The sequence below is a fragment of the Malaclemys terrapin genome, chromosome 10, assembly GCF_027887155.1.
Source record: "Malaclemys terrapin pileata isolate rMalTer1 chromosome 10, rMalTer1.hap1, whole genome shotgun sequence".
NCBI classification, from domain to species: domain Eukaryota; kingdom Metazoa; phylum Chordata; order Testudines; family Emydidae; genus Malaclemys; species Malaclemys terrapin.
The window spans coordinates 40,974,719-41,002,065 of record NC_071514.1 but is presented as its reverse complement, the minus strand read 5'-3'; the positions used below and the strand labels follow the sequence as shown (position 1 = coordinate 41,002,065).

Sequence of the window (27,347 nt, the reverse complement as noted above, 5' to 3'; positions counted from 1 at the left end):
AACAAGGTTTTAAAAGCTGCCACATTTCATGCTATATGAATAAATGTAAGATACTTTTAACAGTGGAGAATTTTAGGTTTTGGAGAGAAATCTGCAATTTCCTCATTACTCAAGAAACTCTGCAAGACAAAATACATTGTTGGGTGTGCGAGTTAATACAGCGTGGAATTCCACTACACATTAAACTGCTCTACCTGCTCATCCAGGAGATCAGCCGGTCAAGTCTCAACAGGGACAGTGCAGGGTAGGTCCCTTCAGTACATTTCAGTGAGTTTAGTTTTACAGCTCCTACCACTTTCCTGATGGGACCATTCCACAGCTTTGTAAGCAGCCCTGGAAGAAAGTCTCATAAGAGCAGACTAAATAATAGAATAATTTTACTGTAAAATATAGATTCGAGGATGATGGTTAAATGCCTTTCAAAGTCTCACACTCAGCTCAGCCCTGGGAAAACCTGGCCCGGCTACACGAGAGAGAGATGTGGAAGTATCCCCTATCCCTTGTCAATACCGAAACTCAGACAACCCACACCCGGCCATGGAAGGCTTGGACATCCAAGCCAGCATCCAAACACTTCCATCTTGGGGGGGGAGGGGAATGAGGGAGACAGACGCCAACTTTAAAATCATTTATTCGCACACTAACAACATGTGACCCAACACCCCTCCCCGTCCTCCCCCCAATAAACAGTGACTATGAAAGTCTATGGAATGGCTTCAGCTTTCAGACAACATCCTCCACATAAACATGAAATCAGAACAAAGCATACAAGGACAATGCAATGGATAAGGCAGCCAGGTCAGCAAGAGAGCTCACAATACATCCCAAATGGAGGATTTATAAATATATATTTCTCATGTAGCAGTCAAAGAAAGCCAATCAGATTAAAACCAAATGGCATCAACAGAAGAGCTTAACTCTCTTCTCCAACATTAGAAGTGGTGGAGAGAGACAGACAAACTACAGCCAGCAGTTCCACCCTCCTCCCATCCCATCCAGTCCCCAATGACAGTCACAGGTGGGGAGAATTGCAGAATCGATCTGAGAGGAGGAAGGCAGTACAGATGGAGTCTCCTTCACCATCGTGGTCCTGCTGCGCTGCATTCTGCTCCCTTTGGTATTTGATACAGAGCCTGTGTTAGCAGTGCCTGAAGTCTCCAAGGGCCTCTCTGGAGCTAGTAACAGAGGCACAGACCTCTGCTTTGAGATGAGGAAGATCATGAAGGAAGTGATTAATTAAAAACTAAAGCTTCCTTAACCAGTCTCACCAGAGACTTTAAAGCCAGTGACCCACATTCAGACCAGGATAGCTCATACCTTTCCTAAGGACTCCCAACCGCTCCACACAACTAACACACGAGCAGCCAAAGAACAGCTCACCTGAACCAGAGGCAGTGCCCCAATGCTCCTTTTATTCAATGTAAGGAGAGGACCACTGCAGCACTGCCAGAGGCCTAGGCAAAGGCTCTTCTCCTTCTAAAATAAAGCACCAGCTGGGTAAAGTTAACCTGAATGCCCCTTTGCTGAATGCTGCCATAGTGCAGAGTAAGACTGTTTAAACCAAAGCTGGAAGAGCAAGCAGCTTTTTCTAAAGAGGGGTAAGCTGTATATAGCATTGGTTACCAGTGCAGAAACGTATAGGGTTTTACATGTAGTGTCATTAAGAGTTAACTCAAGCACATCCCTTCTGTGTGTCTACACCCAAAACATGCCTTACATTTAAGAGTCTGAGTGAACATAAAAATAGACAAGTCTTTAAAATGTGTGCCACACATCAGGTGATCAGGAAAAAAAACCCAATACTGATTTAAAAAGTCAAGAAATTGATACTGCTTCTAGCCACCGTGTTCTCCCTAGCATGCCAGGCTTCCATTCACAGCCCAAGCACGAGGCACTGCTAGGCTAACAAGTATACCACACCGCTGTATTTAAAGAGCTTCTATGCCAGTTCATAAACATCTTCCATTTACTATTTGGAGATTACGCGCGCACGCGTGTGTGTACGTATGTATATATATCTATATCTATAGATAGATAGATATAGTTCTCTATGTAACACATTTCAATGAAAAGTCAACTCTGAGGATATACAGGCCAATCTAACAATGAGAAATGCAGTTTCAGTCCAACAGAAGCTTGTTTTCCCTTTCCGCATGAAAGGAGATTTAACCCCTTCTCCCCTCAAAAGCATCTTCAGGTCACGCTGACGTACTCCACAGGGGCTATTCTTCATCAGAGGAAGAGTTCTGATCCAGAGAGTACACCATGAACATCACGTCGGGTCGCGATGGAACGCAGGGGTGGCCAGGCCTCACAATCTCAAAGCCCAAGAAGCTGAATGTCTTCAGAAGTGGAGCTACCCAAGGGGAGAAAGAGAGAGAAACCGTTAACCTTAGGAACGAAACACCTTTTTAGCTGTATTCCGCAGCACAAAGCCCAGGTGGGGAATCAACATGCATATAGACTAACTCCACATTTTCAGGGCTGCACTGCTCACCAAAAAAGGAATTTTTCGGTGGGCTGACCTTTTAAATTCAAAGATTCATGGTTGCCTTGTCCTTTCCCTAAGTCTCTTTATCTTCACCTGTATCTCGTCTGTTCTTTATGCTGTATCTCCATTTCCCTCTCCCTGCTTCCTCCACTCTTTTGGGTATCTAGAGCTCATTGGAGCAGGGACGGAGTGTACGGTGCCTAGCACAACAAGGCCACGATCCGGACCAGGTACTCTAGGTGCCAATGCAACACAGTTACAGAAAATTTGTGTACCAAATAGGAAGGTGGTAATATCACTGTAGCACCTCACAATGAACTAGCCCCTACTTCCCAGGGAGGCAGAGAGAAATATTTACAGATGGGCAAGCGAGGCCCGGGAAGATTAAGTGACTTGCTCAAGGGTACAAGGATTCTGTGGCAGTCACAAATTCCCCAGAGCTCCAAGTCCAGCGCTCTTAGACACAAGCCCATCCTACATCTATTGGTAGACTCTAAAGTGTACTATACACCCTAACACAGTGAAATCTTCCTACATCACCTACGAAAGCAGTGGGAGTTGTACAACAAACTAAAAGAAATCCTTTTAGCCTCTGCAGAGGGGGCAATGGGTCATTCCCTGATCATTTTATCTCACATAATATGTAACAAGGACAAGCCTCCCAACATTCGCTGTGGTCTTCGTAAGCCACAAATTTATTGCTAACAAATTCAGGTGTGCAGTGTTGTGTTGGTCCCAGGGTATGAGAGAGACAAGGTGGGTGAGGTAATATATTTTATTGGATCAGCTTGTGTTACCTCACCCAACTTGTGTCTAACAAGTTTAGGTAGTCATTTGCTTCTTCCAGCTGCCTGGAAGACGCTATTGTGGAGTCACTCCACACCACTAGGTACAATATTATTTGTAGACCAGACTGTTAATTGGAAGTCTGAATACATCTTCCCTGGCAGATGCAAATTTGAGATGGGAAGCAATGGCGTGAACTGTGAGTGTCACAGGATTACATAAAAATAAGCTTAACCAGCCAAGAGCATTCTTGCAGGGATGTGAGGACACAGGGCATTTGACACACACTTAATGGGATGAAATCCTTTGGGCCCAGATGAAGGTCACACTCACTCTGTTACAGTTAAGGACCAACTAATGATGGCAGCCAGAGGAACAAGGAAGTGCCCAGCATCTCCGCTCCCTTATGCGCAAGCAAGAAGATGTTCCTCCCCCTTCCCTGGAAAGAAGGAGAGAGGACCCTGCTGCAGCCACCCCAGGCCTGGGAAAGAAAGTGGGGACCCCCTGGAGCTGCAGCAGTGAGGCTGGAGGAGGCAGAACTGATGTGGCGAGTGGGGGGAGGGGGGGGGAGAGAACAGGATTGATTTTAGGGGCAGAATTAATTGCTGGGCCGGGGGACAGGCAGATGTGGGGGTGATGACTGACCCCACTTTTTTAGGTCACTTGAAGCACTGATGGCTGCCAACTGGAACTTACTGGCAATGCCACAATTACAGGGATTATTTACCATGGTTTGGGACATTCTTCCAGCCAAGCAGCTTGCTGTCTTACCGCACTGTGCAGATTTTGCCACCAAGGCATCATTCATACAACTCAGGCAGAGTGGGGTTAGCCCAGAAACCCGTATTTTGACAAGTTATGGACAAACAAAGGCAGATAATTGGGTACAATGGATACACTTGTTACTAAGAAACCACAGCAGTGTTCCTCTGGTATCTATACCGGGGTGACTCCCAAGTACTCCTTAACTAACCTACCAGTAACAATTAGACATTCTAAAACCTCCGTGTGGGCTCACTCAGTTTAACTGTGCCACAGGACTTTAAAAAGAGGAAGACTCATTGTGGCAGATCTGTTCTCTGTACTGAAGTATTTAGCAACTGGAATGTGAGCTGCAGATCACATGAGATCACACGAGGACGAAAGGGTTTGAACACTGACAGTTAATTGTTTCAGGACCAGGTAAGAAATTTCACTGCATCTCCCAGAAACCAGCTATTACTGGTCTCCACAGTGGGTAACTCAAGTGTGCTGCCAGCTTTCTATTCACGAGAACAAAAATTCCTCACTTCCAAAAAGACACTGTTCAGCTAACCTATTTTTAAAAAATATTTTCCTGTGTTTAGTGCAAGTGAGAAGCTCCTACCAATCTGAAGATTAAACAGTGATGCATGAAGACATATAGAATAATCCTTTTTTGAAAAGCAGAGGATTAATATTGGACTTGTAAGAAGAATTTTGTTGCATCTATTAATTACTCCTACTATCACAAAGCTGGTTGATTACTAGATAGTCACTCACTCATGTCTGGTTCAATACTGGCTTATTCATAACCTTGTGCTTTGCCATAAATCCCCCCAGGCTTCCTTGTTCTAATCACCTATCCAATACATCTATCTTTAGATACTAGCATATCCCCCTTAAGTCATGAGTACCTACAGGCAGGATAAGTATTACCCACAGGTCTGGAAGAGAACAGAAGTGCTGGGAGATCAACTGGTCAAACATCCACTAAAACAATGAAAGGGATCAACACCAGGGCACAGAGCGAGGCACAACCATCACTAAAAGTGCTTTAGTTCCCCCATGGGGTAGGACAGCCACCCCACTGCAAATCACGTGAATCTGGCAGTTTCATTTCTTGCTGGGAGGAAACATTAAATGAGCCTTGACTAAAGATATTAGCGATCCTGCATTGCTACTGAAGTAGTAGGGAAAGGGCACTTTTCTGCGTGGCAGCCTTATGGTCTGACAGCTCAATTCCTACTGATGCAAGTTACAATGGACTTCCAGCCACAGAGAAATCCAATATCCCTTCTTTACAAGAAATAATCAGGCATTCAAATAAGTCAACAGAAATAATTTCCTACTGGGCAAGTAATTTGCAAGAGAGCTAATTATGACAGTGCTTGTTGTGCAGAGATCGATCACAACAGGAAACTTCCTACTGGCGGAAGTGGCCTGGTGAAGCCCTGCAGATGACAGTACTTCGTAGAGCAGCTGCTGCTTCAGTCTATTCCGAGGGAGGAAAAAAAACCACAGAGGCGAAAGTTCTCACCTCTATCTTCTCTGCTTTTTCTGAAGCAAATAAAGACGTAGTTTGTTTTCATTTTTTCTTCAGCAAATTCCAACAGCGCTAGCAATCTGTCAGGGAGGAGCAAAGGGCACATCAGTCACACCAAGCTATCAGTCCCAACTGGGTGCTGTCAGCCTGACTTATGAGGAGGAATTGCTGAGGTGTTCTGAGGCACAAGAGATGCATTCACATTGATACCTGGGAATTATGCACTTTGGTTAACGCTGGAGGAAGAAATCCTGCGACGAAGCCCTGTTGAGGCAGGGCCTGTCTTTTTGTTGTTTTATTGTCCCTACATATGGGGTCCTGATCCATAACTAGGCACCACAGTAATCCAAGTTAATAATATGAGTCACTGAGTGAGTCTTTCAGCCCTTTCATTGCACACGAGGGAAGTGTTCATGAATTTCCTTGACAATAGACAGGGTGAGCTCTCCCACATTCATGCCAGTGCACTAGGCACGGATATCTATCCCACCAGAACAACGGCTAAAGTCTGGGAGGTAGGCCTGATCTACATTGAAAAGTTGCGTCAGCAAAGGTACCTTGGTCAGGGGTGTGAAAAAAGCCAGCCCCTGACTGACACAGCTATGCCAATCCCCCTTGCCCATCCCTGGTGGACACAGATACGTCAGTGGAAGAGGACATCGCTAACTACATTCATGGAACTGGTGTTTCTACACCCACAAGAAAAGCCTTCTGTCCGGTGTAGGCTGCATCTATGCTACGAGGGTTTGCCGGCACGGACATGCTGACATGGTTCAGACATACCTTTAGTCTGAGCTGGCAGGGAAACGGTTGGTAACCAAGAGCTCCATAGTTCAGAAGCAACAGTTCATACGTAAACTGCTATTGATCCAACCGTGCCCTGTTCGCTCCCCACTTAACCTTTAAATGATTTGTGAAGTTTCCCTTACAAAAAAGGAGGGGGGAGGAAGGGAAGGAGGCAAAGAGGAAAAATTGCCTCGCTGAGCCAGTGAGAATTTTTGCATATTGTTCACAGAACAGGTCTTCTACTCATGATGCAATTTTCCATCAGTGCCATTCTGGTGAGGTGGCAGAAAACTTCTGAAATATTTTCTACCTACTAGTAAAACGTAAGTTGCGCTGAGCCAAAGTACCACAGTCCCATGGATCAGTTTAGTCTGGACTCTTCCATCAGTCACTGACCGGAGACTCTAGTACCGTACCACAGGAACGCTTACTAATAGGAATTTCAAGACCTAATTAAACAGCAGCCAGCAAGATTGGAGAACACCTACGGGGATTAACTTGGAAGGGATTTTGTTAATATGATAATCATCTATTTTAATTATAACCGCCAAGGCTTATTTTAACTAACTAAAAATAATCTATTACAAAATTGTGGCGACTTGGGCAGACAAATACCCTCAGAGAAGACTCTGTGCCTGTGGGGGTTGGGAGCGCTGGAATATTTATAAAAAAGACAGAAGGATACAAGGATTTCTCCAGATCCCATTTGTGCAGTGGGACATACAGTGCAGGTGTACACTGAATACCCTGCTAGACTGTGTACCAACATGTTTAGATAGTATATAAGTTGGATCCAATTTTTAAGGCACACAAATCTACATTTGGGATCAAACAAAAGAAGTGGGAAGGCAAATGATGGAAGGCTATGGAGGAAAAAGGGAGATCCTGACATGCTGCCTGCTAAGGGCCAAATGAAATTTACACACAACCTGTATAATTAATCTGTGCTGTCCACTTCAACATGACGTTATGGGATCTCAGAGTTCAGAGATACTTTAAAGGGTTCTGGGATGGCTACAGGAGAACAACAGCCAGCTCCACTAAGAGCAGGCTAACAAACTGATGACAAAGGAAAATTATGCTTTGGGACAATGTAATTATCTGTAGGGAAATAAAAATGTTCACCCCCAAAAGCTTGTCTAATTGCCCAAGAGACAAAAATTTGGGAAGATAACCCCTTCCCCATAAGCATCTACTCACCAGCCCCTGCTAGAGGCAGGTTACCAGAGCAAGATCACTACTGGTCTGACCTGGAATGGGAAATACTATGTACCAAATAATCATGTTGATCCTTTATACTATTTGAATTCTTATGCTAAAATGGAGAAGGGCAAATCTCTTTTGATCCCTAGGCGAAAAAAAATACACGCAGTACCACAAGAATAAGGAAGCTTTGGTGTAGAAGGGAATAATGGAATATTTATATTTACAATCTAAGAATGGAGGTATAGCATAAATCCCTTCCCCCTTTATCCTGTCAAAGCAATCCCCCATGTCACATTGGCTATAAGCCATACCTTCTTCCACAGGCAGTTAACCTTGCATATGCCACTCAAACATCTTCAGGATCTTACCCTTCTTTGCTCCCGTCAGCTAATAAGCCATCAGGGATTTCCACAAAAAGGCTCTGATTGGAAAGCACTGCATCCCAGGAGGAGATCTTCACTTCCGTAATCTTGTACTGGAAGTGGACAATGTGAGGTTTCCCTTCATGCACTGGGACATCTTGGTTAACAGTGAGCTTCTCGTCCTTCAGGTTTTGATGGGGGGAAAAAAAGGGAAGAGTGAAATACAGTCCAAAGGCTTTAAAGGCTTTTAAATTAACATTTATAATGAACTAAAATAGAAATGCTTTTTTAGAACTGACTGAATGGGGTCTTGCTTGACTTTTACAAATTGCTGCAGGTAAAGAACAAAATACTAAAACTGTTTGGCTCCAAATTCTTTCCAGATAGGATTTTCCCCCTGACTTCACCACTCCCTTTATTTCTAAAAATAAAGGCCCGACGCGCTGGTACCCACCTGTGAGACAAGACACCCAGGATTACTAGCCACTGAGAAATTAAGGCCAAAAAGAGTTCTTAATCTACATTCATCTAGCACAGTGTAAAGGGGAGGGATAGCTCAATGGTTTGAGCATTGGCCTGCTAAACCCAGGGTTGAGAGTTCAATCCTTGAGGGGACCATTTAGGGATCCGAGGCAAAAAATCTGTCTGGGGATTAGCCCTGCTTTGAGCAGCGGGTTGGACTAGATGACCTCCTGAGGTCCCTGCCAACCCTGATATTCTATGATTCTAAGTGAATGAATGAATTTGCCAAACCCCTTGGTAAACATGTGCTTAGTCTTAACTACAGAGAATTTGCTAGAAGATTCGACTCTTCCACTGAAAAGTTGTATTAGTTATGATTGGACTGGCCATGGTCTGGGCACATGTAATCAGAAACATACGCGATATCAGTACTGTAGCTAGGTTTAAAGCTCTCCTGGACACTTTAAAGCCTAAAAACAATAGTATACACCTATCCAATGCTTTTCTAGAATATTCTATTTTCAATCTAGCCTAAAATATGAACTTCAGAAAGATGAACATTTAATACAGGGTTTTTTCTACTACTAAGAACTGTGAAGTAAAACCTGAAATTCTAACTAGGAAAGAATAATTAAAAACTCAAACAGATAGAAAACAGTCATTTTGGCAACTGAAGCCTATAAATAGGTAAAGAACATGTAAATAAAAAATCCACTCTATTTTCAGGGTTTTTTTTTTAAACATTGTCTGATCCTAGAGTAGACAGTGTGTTGACATACCATAATGATCACTGTAAAGAGAACTCAAGTTTCCTCATTCAAATTCCCTCCAGTTCAATTATAACTTGTTTTGCTGATACCACATGTTCAGAATTACACTTGTGAACAGCAGTAATGCAATTTCACTCCACAACAGGTTACACTGACAAATCTGAATAATTAACTATGTCCCAGAGAACACAGCTCTCTTCAATCCCAATACTCATCTAGTAATTCAGAGTATCCACTAAGGTCTGACCAGTTCTGTGCCCGGTGGCATTCCAAAACATTTGCCCAAAGTCAGATTTACAGCTCCTAAATCTGAAGTCACTGGCCAATTCCAGTGCACATGCATCTGATGGTCAATCTCTGTTGGGGTTCTTTGAACTCCTGTTCTTGCATATAACGTGAGTGAGTGAACTCAAGAGCATTTCCCAGAACTTACTGCCAAAGCAGGGGGCATCAAATGAGTATTAAATGGCACACAGAATTCTTTAGCGGTCAAATTGAACTGAAGCGGTAATGAAAGGCAGGCTATTAGAATTCATGTTTAGTGACATCTCACTGACAAAGATGTCAGGTCAGAAACACTATTTGGATGCATTCTACACTTCAAATGTATGTCCAAAAAGATGCCATTTCAAATATATCAACTGCCAGTTACAGATGTAAACAAAATGAACAATTAACAGAATTTTAATTATTAATGGCCTATTTGTCTTAAGGACTTTCCTGCCGCTGAAAATTTACATTCACTGTTCCTCTCTATTACAGATATAGTTACTGTAGCATGAAAGATGACAGTATTGCTTTCTTTGGATTTTGCCTAAAAAAAAACTCTTGGGAAACACCTAGAACAGCTTGAGACTAATAAGTCAGAAATGCCAATCACGTAACAAATAGAAAGGAAGCATCAGTTTTGAAAGTGAGACTATGGCAAGGCCTGGGAACATTGCATTGCTAAAAGACTCCTAGCTGATCCAGGAGAGTTGACTGGCAAGAAGGAAACAGCATCCAGCACTCCTCAGCCAGAAGGTAGCATGTCTGGGAAGAACATGTGATACCACCCCTTTACAAGGAAGGAAGGCTTTTATTAAGAGGAATGTTTCAATGGCAGGGTTCTGTTCACTCTACAGCACATTAGACTCAAGTTCATCGGTGAGGTTCTACAACATAGTGCTGCTTTCTGCAGCACACAAACTCCTGGTGGTAGCGTGTCAAAAGTGTATTTTTTAACTGAGATACTGCCTTGCATTCTCGGCTTCAAACAGTTGCTTTGTGTGGACAATGCAGGTATGCTAGAAATCAGTAGGGAAGCTGGAGTTTTGACAACTGGGCAGAGGGGCATTTGGGGCTTTGGCCACTGGGAAGAGATGGGCATCAGTTTGGATTTTTATTTAATGAAATTTATTTTGAAAGTGTTCCCACCTGAAGCATGTACACATGAACAACATTTAATACAAAAAATTGGAAGCAGTCTGCAAAATATGAAATCCTCCCAACCTGGTGCCCCACCTAATACTTTCCTAGCAAAAGACTGGGAGAAAGCGCTAGTTTTACAACACAATCTAATGGTCAGCAAATTTGGGTTCTGGAAGGACCCTCCTCTCCAAACTGTCTCAAAAACCCTCCCAACTAAGCCAGCTGACTCTGCTCAAGTGCCTCACCTGCTCTCAACTGACCCTCCTCACACAAGAAATGGTCTCTGAGGGGCTTAAGCCATTTAAGGTTATACAGGTTAAAACCAACACTGTACTGTACCCAAACATTAATGGGAAGCTGTGTTGATTATGGAATACAGGTGTCACATGCTGTTTTCAAGCACCATCACGAAAGCAAGCAGGAGGTGGATTCCTGGTGATGTTAGTGACCAGCACCATCTGGAGCACATGATGGTGATCCAGTCTGGCAGTGATAAGGCATGGATTACCCTGGAGAGGTCCCATAACCACAGGGAATGGTCCTGGCCAGGGGTAGAAGATAAAAAGCATTCTCAGCTATTGAGGCTATTTTGAGCATCCTGGAGATGGAGGAATATTGTGGAATTGGGGAAGGTATCTTTCCCATCTCTCTTGTGGACAGGAGAAGATCGGATAGTCAGTGAGTTTTGTTTTGTTTTGTAAATGGGAATTCAACTCAGTTCTCACCCAGCAACTCTCGACAGCAACTAGCTGCTCCATGATTCCCAACCCTAAACACTTCTTCACCCCATCTGTCATAGATAACCACCACAGCTGCACTTTTCTGCTAAATGATCAGCTTTGAAATCGTTAAGGATGGCACTGAAGTCACTGTTAGGTTTCTGAGTCAACACTCCTTGGAGACAAATAGTGCCACTCACAGCTTTGAGGGTTATTGCTTCAGTTTGCCCGGTTACAGACTCAGGAAGACAAAAACAATACCCATCAATCATGTTTGTAATATCTGTGCAACCCCAAAGGCTAAAATCTAATCTGGGAAAGAGTTTAGAATCTGCAGCCAATTTCTAATTTAGGGGGCAGACTCTAAGGACAAATCTGCTGTTGAATCACAGGAGGAGGAGGAGGGGAAAAAAAAAAAAGACCCCCAGAGAGACTCATGTCCCCTCACGGTATCAATGGATGATGGTGTAGAGTTAGATAAGCACACTTTGAGACCATTCAGTCAATCAACAGAGTGCATAGTCCTCTGAAGAGGATGTAACCTGAAGAAGTGAAAAAACCCATTGCCAATGTCATAACTTATGCTGGACTCTTATTTTTAAAATGTCAGATTACGTCACCAAATCAGTACTAGAACTCCCACCTGCTGCTGATTCATTTTATTCTATTAGCCAGACCTAATACAGCGCACACGGCAATGAAACACAGCAATACTGCTACAAACACCATCTTGTGAAAACAGCCATTATATAAAAAAAAAAATATATTGTCAGGAGTATGCATCTATTCTAGCCAATAAGCCCACATTACAGTGGCAACTATGCTGGTGACAATCAATTTTAAGTGCTTGTATAGTTTAGAACAGGGGTCTCAAACCCGTGGCCCGCGGGGTGATTTTCTGCAGCCTGCGAGCCCCCCCCACCACCCCCCAGTGTTTACCAGAGCAGCTCCGGCCGGACATGCACTGGGGGCAGGGCATGCTCCCTGCCTGCCTGCCCTGCGCAGCTCCGGGAAGAGACTGGAACGTGGGGAAGGGGGGGCGGAGGGGCTGTGTGTGGCTGTTGCTTCAGGCAGCGCCCCCAGCAGCTCCAATTGGCCGGGAATGGGGAACCGTGGCCCATGGGAGTTGCTGGAGGCGGTGCCTCAAACAGAAACACACAGTCCCTCCGCCCCCCCCCCCCTTCCCCACATTCCAGCCTCTTGCGGGGGCAGGGCAGACAGGCAGGGAGCCTGCCCTGCCCCCGGTACGCGCCAGGCCAAATCCTGCCCCTCGAGCCCCTCCTGCAGCCGAACCCACTGCCGCACCCTGCACCCCTCCTGCACCCCGATCCCCTGCCTCACCCCTCACCCTTCCTGCATCCCAACCCACCGCCCTGAGCCCCATGCCGCACCCCTCCTGCGTCTCGACCCCTGCCCTGAGCCCCATGCCGCACCCTGACCCCTTGCTCCCCCTGGGGCAGGGAGGGGGCAGAGTTGGGGTGGGGATTTCGGGAAAGGGGTTGGAATGGGGGCAGGGAAGGGGTGGGAAGAGGCAGGGTCTCATGGAAGGGGTGGAGTGGGGGCGGGGCTGAGGTCAGCAGGGAGGGAGGTGGCCCTCGTGGTCATTTGAGTTTGAGACACCTGGTTTAGAACCAATGAGGACTAGGATATTTTCCACCTCCACATAACTACAGAAGCCAAACTGTGGTACATACTAATCTCCCAGGTAGTCAAGCAGCACAGTTTTAACAGTTGCTAGGGAAAACAGAACAAAACGGTGTGCATTCCTCTGTGAGACTGTGCTAGCCACTGTTCAGATGTCTTGCTAGCACAGTTTCAACCAAAGAATGGCCCAGGTCTAAGCATTACAGTAAGGTGGATGCTACAGCCATAACTCAACTGCACTGAGCCTTTGTTTACAGATGGATTTGAGGAGTGTCAGCCTTAAGTTTACATCCTGACTAGTCAGCTTCTGTCCTAAAATGGTATTAAGATCAGATCACCGGTGTTTGATTCTATTAAAACTCAGAGGATTGTATTTGATTATAGCATCCAATGCTGGATCAGATAGCCTCTCACATGTAATCAGACTGTTTTGGGTTTGCTAACTTGAGAAAAGGAATTACCATCTGTTCTGAATGCACAAAACACAGAATAGCAGTACTGAAAAATGGGTTGACATTTAGTCAGACAGACTTTTCCTATGGGGAACAGGTTTAGTTATTAGATGTGAAGGGAGAGTGCATGGCTGCACACACCTCACCACAGCTACTTAAGTTTCTTTACTGCAAAACAACCCCCCATCTCCACACACTACTGTCATAACCTGGCCCAGCTCATTCCAATAATGCATCATAATTACATGGATTAACTTTCCCCCAGTTGTTTGGGAATTAAGTTTTATATAAGCCCTCTCTCAGGTGGCTGTTTCTTTATCCATGTATATTAAAATACAATTAAACCACTATCTCCCCAGCTCAAAAACCACATGGAGTTGGGAAGAAAAAAGTTGGTTTCCAGTAATGGGAAGCCTATCAGGCGACTTCTGAAATCTGCTCAAAGTGAAGTTCTATTTATGCCACTAAAGTTTGGTTTCAGGTCAACTCAGCAGGATACATGCAAACTGTGTTAGAGGAGTTGGTGTCAAGCTAGGGATGTTTTTAAGACAAACCCTTTACCTCATGTTACTACAGTCTTGAACTAAATCTCTCAGATTAGAGGCTCAAGGATAAATTTCCATTTTAGGGAAAATTTACTGTGCACGAGACATCTAATCTGGTTATATTTTTTCATTAATCCAAGAGGAACAGCAGGAAGGACCATGCGTACTGACAGTTTATTGGGCAGAAAGGATGTTATGATCCACCAGAGCCAAATGACTTGAGAACCCCATGTGTGTAGTTTCCTCTTGGCATGTACAGCACCCGCATCCTCCCGCCAAGTTTACCCACCCAGAGCATGTACTTCAGCACATGTCCTTGTCTGCAATACAATACCAGCTCTGACCGCTGACTATGTTGTGCAGTAAAGCCCTCTTGATTAAAGAGTTGAATCTTTTAAGTTTCTTAACATGAAAGATGATGATAAAGAAAGGCAGCCTAACCCATTCAATTTATAATACTGCTGGATACAAATACCATGCATTTAACATTCTAGTCTCAAATGAGGGAGGGCAGGCAGATTCTCAGGAACAGATGCCCAGGGTCAGAAGTTAACATTTCATTTACAGCTACTTTGCACCAACCCAAGTGCCATACTGGAATAAACCATGTTAATAAGGAATTACTTGCTTTCAACAGAGGCCCTGTGACAACCCATAGGAGCAAAGATTAAATGGATTTTTGCCAACAGCACCCAAGGAATTAAACTTAATACAGGTACAAGAACTAAGGGTCACCAAATGAAATTAATAGGCAGCAGGTTTAAAACAAACAAAAGGAAGTATTTTTTTCACACAATGCAGTCAACCTCTGGAACTCCTCACCAGAGGATGTTGTGAAGGCCAAGACCATAACACGGTTCAAAAAAGAACTAGATAAGTTCATGGGGGATAGGTCCATCAATGGCTATTAGCCAGGATGGGCAGAGATGGTGTCCTTAGCCTCCGTTTGCCACAAGCAGGGAATGGGCAACAGGGGATGGATCACTTGATTACCTGTTCTGTTTATTCCCTCTGGGCACCTCGCATTAGCCACTGTTGGAAGAGAGGATACTGGGCTAGATGGCCTTTTGGTTTGACCCAGTATGGCCATTCTTATGTGGGACATAAGACATGTATTCTTAGACAGCAATTAATGCCAACACCCCTGCTGGAAATCATTTCAGTATCAGTGGCAGGCGAGAGCAATTCTAAATACTAGAGCCCCTCCCAAACCATTATGTTTTTCAAAAGTGTCTTCTCCAGAGTGGGCTTCATTCCAAGTGATTTTGTCAGTGGCATACACAAAAAAAGCTTGAGGCAGATTAGTGAATGAATGACAACGGCGTTGGCGAAGTGAACGCTCTTCAGAGCCCCCTGATCTCCTACCCACTGTTTTCTAGGCGACACCCAAGAATTCCTCCAAAGTCCACTACTGACACCCTATCATTTTTCTCTTCCTCTCTCTAAACTGATATCAACTGTTACTTTTATGTTAACTATTTAAAGGTAGCTGTAATAGACATGGCCCATAGGAATCACTCATACTACTGGATTAATAATCCTAGCAAGCATTATGTTGCCTTCTCTGCAAGTACCAAAGGGCTATATAGCTTACCAAAGCTGACGTTTATAGCAACAGCACAATGTTTAACCACAAAAAGCTCCTGCTAAAACACAAAAGAAAAAAAAAAAAAAAACCTAAAAAGTTCACCATGCTCAAATTAAAAGAAAAGTCATCCCCAAAATAGATCAGATAAAATGATTGAAGTGTCTTATTCTCTCAAAGATTCCAGCAGGATATTTTTGTGACTGTGACGATACAGGGCCTATTTTTCCCCCGACAGTCAAAGTAGATGTTTCCTAAAGAGCACACAGTTAAATATCTGTCTAGCACAAAGGACAAATCAAACATTTCTGAATTGGTAGGCACAGCATGCCTTCAGGATTCCAATCACTAATAGATCCTTGCTCCTTGGGCTGATGGGAGGTGTCTTGTGGCAGGTTATCCCATAAAGGAGAAACATTTGTCACTCAAAGATAACCCCATAAAACTATTAAGGAGTATGCTATTGATGGACTTTGTAGGAAGAACAGGAGTACCTGTGGCACCTTAGAGACTAACAAATTTATTAGAGCATAAGCTTTCGTGGACTACAGCCCACTTCTTTGGATGCATATAGAATGGAACATATATTGAGGAGATATATATACACACATACACAGAGCACGAACAGGTGAGAGACAGACAATTCTCAATGGCCGGAAGTAGAAGAGGAAAAAACAGAACTAAGGGCAAAAAAACAAAGAAAGATACAGATCGACTGGAAGGGACCTTGAGAGGTCAAAGTCCAGCCCCCTATACTGAGGCAGGACCACGTATTGTAAACCTAGACCATCCTTGACTGGTTTTTGTCTATCCTGTTCTTAGAAACTTCCAATGATGGGGATTCCACAATCCCCTTTGGAAGCCTAATCCAGAATTCAACTACATTTATAGTTCAAAAGTTTCCCCTAGTATCTAACCTAAAAATCTTGCTTGCTGCAGATTAAGCCCATTACTTCCTGTCCTACTTTCAGTGGACATGGAGAACTATTGTTCACACTCCTCTTTATAACAGCCCTTAACATATTTAAAGGCTTATCTGGTCCCACCTCAGTACTCTTTTCTCAAGACTAAACATGCCCAGTTTTTTCAACCTTTCCTCATAGGTTAGGTTTTCTAAACCTTTTATCATTTTTGTTGCTCTTTTCTGGACTCTCTCCAATTAGTCCACATCTTTCCACTGGAAACAGTACTCCATTTGAGGCCTCACCAGTGCTGAGTACAGTGGGACAGCTGCCTCCTATGTCTTGCATTCAACACTTTTGTTAATGCACACCAGAATGATGATAGCCTTTTTCACAACTGCATCATATTGCTGACTCATTCAATTTGTGGTCCACTATAACACCCACATCCTTTTCAGCAGTACTACCACCTAGCCAGTTATTCCCCAATTTGTAGTTGGGCATTTGATTCCTTGTTTCTAAGTACAGTACTTTGCACTTGTCTTTACTGAATTTCCATCTTGCTGATTTCAGACCAATTCATCAAGGTCCTTTTGAATTCTATTCCTGTCCTCCAAAATGCTTGCAACCCATCCCAGCTTGCTGTCATCTGCAGACTTTCTAAGCACACGCTCTACTTCATTATCTAAGTCACTAACGAAATCACTGACTAGTACCAGACCCAGGACTGCCCCCTGCAGGACCCCACTAGATATTATCCCTCAATCTGGCAGCAAACAATTGATAACTACTGTGAGTACGGTCTTTCCAAGCAGTAGTGCACTTTCCTTATAGTAATTAAATCTAGACCACATTTCCTTAGTTTGCTTATGAGAATGCCATGTGGGACTGGGTCAAAACCCTAACTAAAATCAAGATACATCACATTCCCTCCATCCACTCGGCCAGTAACCCTGTCAAAGAAGGAAATTAGGTTGATTTGGCATGATTTATTCTTGACAAACCCATGTTGGCCATTCCTTATAACCCTATTATCCTCTAGATGTTACAAATTGATTGTTTAATAATTTGTTCCAGTGTCTGTCCACACTGAAGGTAGGCTGATTGATTTATAATTCCCCAGGTCCTCCTTGTTCCCATTTTTAAAACAGGTATTATGTGCATCCTTCTCTAGTTCTCTGGGACCTAGCTCATCCTCCATGAGTTCTCTGAGAGAATCGCTAATGGTTCCGAGGTTGCTTTAAAACAAAAGCTCCAGCTACATATGTTTTACTATGAAACGTATATAGGAGGAGAATGCAAACAATACCTAGGGTAGGGGTTGAAAGTGGGGAAGCAGCCCGCACCCTTCCATACTGCTATCATCAGTAATCTCTAGGACACAGCATTCCTGTCTAACCTGTAAGATTGTCAGCTACTCCAGTTTAGCATTTTATCTTTTTGGTCCCTACATCCTATTGTTTAGAAGATGTTTAGAAAGTTACTTCATGTGTTTATACACCAGCCTCATGGATACCACAAGGAACACAGAGCTCTGGGAATAGTATTGGTGAGTTAATTACTCAAAGCAGACCAGCAGGGAGAACCCACTTATTTCTCAATTAGTAGGTGGTGGTTTTTCTTTAAGAAGAACAGCATTCAGGCCAGCATTTCTACCTGACTAACCTGGCAGTGTCACTTTAAGGGTCTTACCTTATTTACCTTATAACCAGTGCTTGAATTATAGTGGAAAGAAGTAGGGTAGCCATTAATGAATGGGGACACCACAGCAAGCGAGATGCCAGGGTATTCCTTGGCCTGCTCCTGTGTTGGCATCCTCTACACAGCCAAGCCAAGCTCAGCTGCACAAGACTGCCTTTTCCTCCCTGCCCTCACCATCCCCTCCTCTGCTTTCTGCCCTGCCTCTTTTCTTAACCTCAACTGCCCTTCCTCTACCCAAAATAGGCCTTCCTGCCCTACCCCTAACTCCATCACCACTCCTACCTGTTACTGCCAACCTTCTGGCCCACCTCTTCCCATAATCATAACTCCCCCTTCTGCACCAACCCAGTATCCCCTCTACCTGCCACTTCCACCCCATCTGCCTTTTGACCCCACCTACTGCCCTTGACTTCCCCAGACACTGCACCCACCCAACTGCTCCTAGCTCCCCTGAGCCCTGTCCATGGGTTCTCCCTCCCACTCTGACTACTCACTCCACCCATGCTTCTCCCAACGTGTAAACGTAAAAAGGACAGGGATGGATCTTTGCCCCCTTCATCTCCTGTGGTGGCAGCTGCTGTTTTCTGCTCTTTCCCTCTTGAAGCGTTCCTGGCTTGTGCAATTTCACCCATCCACCTCTTCACAGCCCATGGCCGGAGGAGAGGTTGGGACAGGACGCGGTAGGCTTGCTCCGATCTCTGCCAAGCAGCTGGCCAGGGTGCTGGGCAGCACCTCTCGCTTCCTGCTGGGATGAAGGGGCTTCTCTAGAGGAGAGTGTCGGAGCCCGAGAGACTCCAGTGAAGCATTGAGCCAGGGCAGCAGGACCTGCTGTGTTTGGGGGGGACCCCCCCCAACAGAGTGGTGGCACCGGGGCCCCTGATTATGCAGGAAAGCCTACTAGTCTCTTCGCAGACCATCCCCTTGTGGTGCCCCAGCTCCCGCTGCCATGAGGCAGGGGCACCTGCTGACCTCTCTGCAGCTGCTCCACACCCTGCTCCTGGCTGCACAGGGAGAAATGCCAACACACTACCACCTGCGCCTTTGATTAAATCCGAAGTGGGGTAGCCCCTAGAAATAATAAGGCAGCCCAGCCCCCCAACGCCCTAATCTGAGCATTGCTTATAACAAAACAGTAGCATTTCTTTAAGTGCACAGGAGAACCCAGAGCTCTCAATTATAACAAAACAGGTAATTAGCTCTCTACATATTGAATCAGGCTCACCTTATATATCAGAGAAGGATCCCTGCAACCCCCTCGCCCACCGGGGATCTTCGACAGTGGGTGAGGGGCATCAGGAGCACCACAGAGGCCCTGGAACAATGTGCCTGGAGCATGGTAGCTGGGGACTGTTACTCAAAGGTAAAATACTACTGCAAAAGAGAAAGAACAGCACAAAGTTATATTAGCAAATGTTTAGTGATTCAGCTGTCAAGACTCCAAATGACAATTCGAGAACACTCGTGACAGAATGTCAATGACAAATTTCATGTTTCTAACACTTGGACGTAAAAATCAAAGATACCTGAGCTCTGTTTTACCAGAAAAACTGCAGTGTTATTTGAAATGGGGGAGGGGCTTCTTGTGAAAAGTTGGGAGTGTGCTGAGCAACCTCCTACCAATAAGGAAAGTTTGGAAAACTGCCAATAGCAGATGGCTGGAAAGGCAGGACCAGATAAGCACACATTTTCTATAAACAAACACCTACAAATAGATAGGATCTAGAACAGGGAGGTTTAAATTTCACATTTTCCAAGAGGGAGGAGGAACAAGAGGGCTAGTTCTCAAAACATTGTAAGTGCACTATAAAATGTTTAAGGTGTTGACATTTTCATACTCTAATGAAGCCTCATATGAGATCCAATGTCAGGCTGAAGGACATTTACAAAGTTTTCCACATGCACTTGTCCCCTAAATGTTGTTGATTTCTTGTGGGGCGAGCACAAGAGAGAAGAGAGTCCAGAAGCTTGTTACTTGGGTTAAGAAAGCTTCCCTCACACTTTATGCTTTAAAACATAGCTAGAGGTCACTGAAGCAAAGACTAAGAGCACGGCTATACTAGGAAGTTTACAACAGTGAACCTGCATCAATGCAGCTGTAAACTCTGTGTAGCTGCTCTAAGGCTATGTCTACACTAAAGCTTATGTTGGCATAATTTATATCGATCGGGCTGTGAATATTAGTAGAGCTTCTCCTGTCAACTTAGCTACTGCCATTTGTGGGGGTGGTTTTCCAATGGGAAAGCTCTCTTCAGATGTGCTACAGTGGTGCCGCTGCACGTATAGGCATGGCCTAAGCCAACGGGAGAGAGCTTTCCCATCAGCTTAACTACTCCAGCCCCCACGAGTGGCGGTAGCAGCTTTACCACCAACACAGCGCTGTCCACACCAGCACTTATGTTAGTGTAACTTATGTCACTCGGGGGGTGGTTCAGTCATATCCTGAGTGACATAAGCTGAGCGTATGTAATGCAGACATATCCTAAGTCTCTTTCACACTACACCTGATAATCCAAGACTTTTAGCAAGTCAATGAGGGCAACTATTTTACTTCTGGAATGTTGTTTCTTCCACTAGCCTTGTAATAATAGCTCCTTTTGCTGGGACACTGCTTAGCAACATTACACCAACAAAACCTGCAGAAACCATGCAAAGAAGCAGGAGGTCATTCTTTACGATTCCTGTTATGAAAAACCTCAGTATGAGGTTATATAAATACCACCTTCATAGTTCTACTGAAAACAATGGTGTTTTGAGCAGCTCTGGAGAGGGATAGTCAGTAAGGAACACAACACATTAAAAATGCAAAAAGCAGCATCCACATTAAAGATCCTAAGTTTGCAGTAGGTCCTCCCACACCTTTCGTACACTTTTTGTACAGATTAATCTAGTTGCAAAGTAATGTTTTCCAGAATTTTTTCTCCTCTGTGCTATGCAAGAATCATCTAAGTTTCCAAGGACTGAGTCCTGAATGATACTCTACATCAGGGCTGTCCAAACCAGTTTGTTTGCATGAAAGGGGATTGTTTGAATATCACGTGACTGATGAAACATTTACAAAAGAGCCAAATTTTAACTTGTGAAGGCAACCGTAAACTCTCTGGCAAAATACACACTGAAAAACTCTGGCTACAGTACTACTACAATACTGGCAGAATTTAAATCTTCTTCCCCTCCACCATTTCAAATATTTTAACATACAACATGCTTTGGCACTATTCTGAAGGGGCAATAGAAATGAACGGTTTCAACAGACTGTCACCAGACACAAAGCAATGACATATGGCAGGCTCCTCTACACACATGCTCAGTTGCATTTTGCATTAACCTGGTCCTTCCTCACCACCCACATCACTGGAATAATCAATCGTCACACCTCTCTAGCAGCTACTGACAAAGCTGCATGACAAAATGCTTTGCTCTGCATCGCCCATTCCCTCCCACAAAGAAAGCTGTTGGCAGCTTTGTTATTTCCCCCCCCCCCCCCCCCCGAGCAGTACAGCACTGATAACTCCCCCTTCAAGTCATGATCATTGTTTCAAGAAGCTGAATGATGAAGTGAAGTGATGAAAACCAAATATTTTCACCCAAAGTAACTCACATGAAACATTTCCTAATTTCACTTTTCTTGGTAAGTGTGGAATTTATTACACAGGGGATAGTCATACTTCCTAACCTGAATCCTTTATGCTATGCTAGGACCTTCACTAGCATCCACAGCTTGGACCCAGAAAGCTCAGCCAAAGTGTTTACAGAACAGCAATTTATTAGACCTCTTCCACTGCTATGTTTTCTTGGACCTGCATACTACTGCCACACCCAACTCAACCTCCACTCTATCTATGCCCCCAGAAAAAGACCCAAACCAATCTAGCCAGGGTACAAAAGCTGTACCTCATGCTACATGCAGAGTTAGTACAATGGGGCAACTCAGCTCTCCTTGTAGGGGGAAGTAGATGTGGAAGGAGCAGATTAAGAAGCATCTTCTCACTTTCCCAAACCTGTACCAATGGCAGCCTTGGAAGGAATGGTATACAAGTCTTAGCCTCAAACCATCTGAGAAACATAGTGTCTTGTTCCCAGCATTCATGAACAACGTTTTTATACACCTCTTAAATCTCTCACATTTTCACTTTGCATTCATTTACTGAACACCATGAAGATTATCCTCTTCTCTACTGCTTCTGCCTTTCTCCTTCTCTTTTCCTGGTGCTGGCTCTTTTTTGTTTGTAAAAAGCTGCACTCCTTCAGTTACAACATACAGTTGTGTATTTATTGACATAAAGCCTTTTAGCTAAAAAGACACTAGAGATTGTCTAAGAGAGTACATGACATATGCTTTTAACAGAATTCTAAGTATAAACTTCTTTGTGTTAAGTCCCATGCCAAATAGGAGCTATTTTCAAGTGTGCATCGGTGCGTAGTGGACATCATTTTATCCTGCTAAACCTTTATATATCCTAAACTGGTAACCAAAATACCGGTAGGACAGTAGTCCCCCCCCCCGAAGCTTCTTTGGCCTGGACAACAGGGAGGCATTTGGAGCGATAGCTCATCAACTCTGGATCCCAGACTGGGTCAACTCCACAGCATGCCTAGGGATCCATTGCACCAGAAGCACCTAGATTGCTTTCTAATCCATGGCCACCACCAAGATACCTGTTTGGCTCTTGAAATCCACGTGATATATAGATAGAGATATAGTTCCAAATGGAAGCTTTTCCACTTCAATTTCCACATCGCTATGGTGGAATTAACCATGGAGACTTTTTTTAAACTGCACATAATAGGTTCTGGGTAGATATGGGAGTGTTCATTTTTGAATACGCTCCTAACAAAGAAGATGTTAGTCCATTACTCAACCCTAACAAGTCAGTTTATGAAGTGTCTTGTTTGTCTCTTTAAATAATATTAAAGAGATATACCATGTTCATAGAATGTCTCTTCAAACACATCACACAGAAAATAAGTCAGATACACCCTCCAATCTCTATTATTGTCTGCACAATTCTGATAATTGTAAGAACCAATACACAGTTTATTCAGGACTCAAAACTATGAACTGATCCAAGTAAAAAAATATCCTTGTTGAAAAAGAAACCACTGCACTTGAAGATATGGTTGGGCAAATGTATCACTACTGATTATGAACTTTTGTCAGCTGACAATATGATCAATCTTTATTCACTGGATGAGTAGAGCCCTGCAAATCTGTGTTTTTCTGCTTTATATCTGCCATGTCTGCAGATCAGATGGAGATACAAATTTTGTATCCACACAGGGCTCTACATATGAGGCTTGAAAATTGCTTCTCTTTAGAAGCTCCTTCAGAAGTTAAGCATTGCTCTGACTTTCAGCTTTATTCACCATCTAATGAGTAAAATTTAACTAGGTTAGCAAGAATTGCTAACTAAAAGATAACAACTAGATCTGCATTATAATCTTGGTATCAGAATTGGAAAAAAGCAGCCTGAAGGGAGAATAGAGAGGATCAGCCCTGGAATGGAAGAGAATTAGTTAAAAAAAAAACCCAAACCATTCCATATCTAGTTTAGAATGCAACGTGAACAGAAAAATGCTAGCCTTTTCTAGGGACATGCAGTAACCCTGTAGATCATTCAAGTGTGAAAAGTAATTGCATCATCCCACTAAAACCACTAGTTGAAATATACATATTCTCCAAGTGTTCTCACCTAACATGCAGGAATAATCCATATGGGAAAAATCCATGCATAAAATAAGTTTATCCCAAATTTGCAGAGGAAAGATTCTCCTACTCAGAAGCAGTCCTGATTCTGTTTTGTAAAGTTTTTGTTTTTTTAACATCAGCTCTCTTTTTAAGACTACCAAAGGCTTAATACTCTCTGGTTTCCATTACTTACCGGGGAGAGTCATATGACAGTCAACTCACTGTACATACTGTGCTGGGCAGAAGTAAAACTCATTCCTGTGTCACGTTAATGCCTCTGTGGGAAGCCTCCACTTTTCCCACTTTAACATAAGCAATCGCCATTAGTGAAAGGTTTGAACACTTCTTTTTTCTCATGCACATAAGATGCTCCCCGGAAACAGGAATACTTTCTCTGATGACCCACAATGCCTACCCCATGACAGACAAGATCACAAAAGTATTTTAAGATGACTGAGGTTTAACAAGAAATCCAGAGATACAAGTTTCAGGATACAAAAAGAATACTATACGGTGGTTTTATAAGGAACATTCACCTAATGGAAGATCAATTTTTGAAAAACAGGAAAGACTGAGGGAAAGTGTTAAATAGTAATAAGTGGAAAAACAAAATATCAACTATCAGTTTCACATTAGTAAACGCCTGCCTCTAGATATTACACAGATTAAGTCATACAGCTGTAAGAACCAGCTCATAAGAAAGTTACTGAAGGGTTCAATTTTGCTTCTGTAAGGAATGGACAGGATCACCTACCAGATCAGAATTTCAAAGTTAGGCATGTTAACTTGCACACAAGTATCCCAGACACAAATTGGGTGAGGTAATGTCTTTTATTAGACCAACTTCTGTTGGTGAGACACACAAGATTTGGAGTTTACAAAGAACTCTCATTGTATCTCTCACCAACACAAGTTGGTCCAATAACAGATATTACCTCACCCACCTTGTCTCTAATATCCTGGGACCAACATAGCTACAGTAACACTGCCTATACAAATAACTTGACATGCATGGGCACATTAGCCTGGCACCCAAATGTATGCAGTAAAATTGCATGGGCATGACTTTGAAAATATGGCCCTATAAATCTTTTCTAGCTGTAGTTTTTATAATCCCTTGAACTGGGTTGTACCTTCAGGACAGAATGTATATGCAGGATGAATATATGGGTAAATTTGGGTGTTAATTTTTTATTTAAGTTTAAAAGGAATGCGAGACATTAAGAAACACTAAGTAACAAGCCTTTAAAAATGTGTGTACAACAGCATGACATTTCTCATGCCTTACATAGGATTGAAAATAAAAGACTTAAAATGAATTATTTCCCTTTGTGGACACTCAAAAGCTAGACTAAGTGTTCATGTCTAATTCTAGTGAATGCAAGCAAAAATCACCACCTCACTGCTGACCTGATTTCTAGGTCGCTGGATGGAATTAATTTATTGTTTACATAACACTTAGGGCCTTCAAAGTTTTTTTTTCCCCAAATCCCTGTGATGAGAAGTCTCATATACAAAGTCATTTTGGTTTTATCACACCTTTTTATGTTTAGAAACCACTTATCCAGCCCCTGATGTAATGGCAGAATTAATCCTCATACTGCAGAACCCTTTAGTTTAGTATGTCCTTTTTTATTTGAATGCCCAGCTGTCTCTGAGTCTATATCCTGATTATACCAAAAAGAAGGTTATTGAGTCATAGATCATTTTTCCAAGAGTAGTGACACTTTATTATCAGTTTGCAGTCGGAGACAGCAAACAGGTGTGACCCCCTTAATACTGCTGAGTCAGCATTCAGCTTAGGTAAAAGCTAAAAATCGCTTGAAGGGAACATTCATAAACAAAATGCCTTCCTGCTTTGCCAAACAGGCAGTATATGTTCAAAAGCGCCTGTCACGTTTGGTTTCCAGTGCAAGCGATAAGCTGGCTCGCAGACAGGCCATCAGAGCGCCGATCCTGCTCGCCCTTCTAAACCTCAACCCAAAGGAGTTAACGTTTTGCTGGGGGGAAATGCAAGTCTCTCTAATGCCTCTTTCAAAGCCGGGGCATGATTCGGTTTGATGGCAGCAATTCCAAGCCCCGCTGAGAGGCCGAGCACTGGGTACCCTCCCCAACCTGGGCTCTCCCAGCCAGATCCACCTCCCGAACAAACCCACCCCTAATACGCCCCCTCGATTTCAGGGGTCGGAAAGGCGGCGCTTAGCAGCGCGGCCCAATGGCAAGCCCGGGCTACGGCCCCTCAGCTCTAGCAGGCCCAGTCCCCGCTCCGGCCCCCGCTGCGGGCCCGCACCCCGAGGAGGTGTCACACTACACAAACGGGCTCCCGGGACCCGCAGCTTCCTCCGCCGCCCCAGCGCTCCCGGCTAAGGCCGTACCGGGGCCACCAGAGCCCGGGAGCCCCCCCGAGCTGGCGCGGAGGGCTCCGGCCTGTTCCGCAAGGCGCCCGCGGCCGGTACCTGTCCTGCGTGTTTATCATCCTCAGCGGCTCCGCGCGGCGCGGGCTCTATGCGGCTCCTCCTCCTGTAGGGCCGGCCGATGTGCCGGGCTGCTGTGGGCTCGCGCTGTGTCTCGGGCCGCTCCGCGCACAGGCCGCACGCCAGCTCCTCCCGCTCCGAGCGCCGAGCTCCGACTGAGCCGCGCGGCGCCGCGACCGCGACCACGCCCCTCTCTGCCTGGCCACGCCCCCGCCGCCGGGGCGCCTGGGAAACCGCGGCCTAAACAAAGGCACCGCTGCGCTACACCCCCCTCCTCCTCCATGCACTGCGCACGCGCCGAACTCCCCGGGTACCGTGCGCTGTGGGGGCTTTCATCCGACGTAAGCAACGGGGGTGAGGCGTGGAGCCGGGGTGTGAGCGCCCTGTGTGGCCGTGCCCGCCCGGGGGTGCAGCTCTGATGCGTGGGCCCCTAGGGCTGGCTTTTCTAGTGAGGCTGCAAAGCCAGTGCCTGCGGGGTACCCTGAGCTGCCTGCGGGGATCCGAGCCCTCAGGGTTTGTGGCTTCACGTGTTTCTGCAGAATCACCAGGGCTAGGCACTTTGTAACTAGTGGCAGCTGAGAGGCTCATGTGATAACGTGATTCCAGGAGCTGGGGCTTAAGAACACCAAATATCTAAATCAGGGGCGGGCAAACTTTTTGGCACATCGGTTTTGTAAATTGTATGGAGGGCCGGTTAGGGGAGGGGGTTGTGGCCTGGCCCCCACCTCCTATCTGCTCCCCTAGGATTCCTGCCCCATCCAACCCCCCCTGTTCCCTGATGGCCCCTCTAGGACCCCTGCTCCATCCACACCCCCCCGCTCCCTGTCCCCTGATGACCCCTGGACCCCTGTTTCCCTATCCAACACCTCCTCTCATTCCTGAAGCCCCCCCCCCCCCCAGGACCCCTGCCCCATCCAACCACCCCTTCTCCCTGTCTGCCCCTGGAACCCCTGACTGCCCTCTGCTGCCCCATCCAAGACCCCCCTCCTTCCTGACTGCCCCCTGGGACTCCTGCCCCCATTAAACCCCCTGTTCTCCCCCCCGAACACTCCAACCCCTATCCACACTCCCACCCCCGACCA

The 27,347-nt window shown here is 44.7% G+C and overlaps 1 protein-coding gene across 1 annotated transcript; it reads right to left on the bottom strand.

Moving 5' to 3' along the window:
* Nucleotides 1–613: 613 nt before the first annotated feature.
* Nucleotides 614–26,443, bottom strand: OAZ2 (ornithine decarboxylase antizyme 2). Its single transcript, XM_054041725.1, is given in 6 exon segments — nt 614–2,356; nt 5,556–5,641; nt 7,922–8,097; nt 19,328–19,399; nt 19,401–19,476; nt 26,248–26,443. Coding segments are annotated over 6 exon segments (564 nt in total). The 5' UTR covers nt 26,268–26,443; the 3' UTR covers nt 614–2,222.
* Between the last annotated feature and the right edge of the window lie 904 nt (nt 26,444–27,347).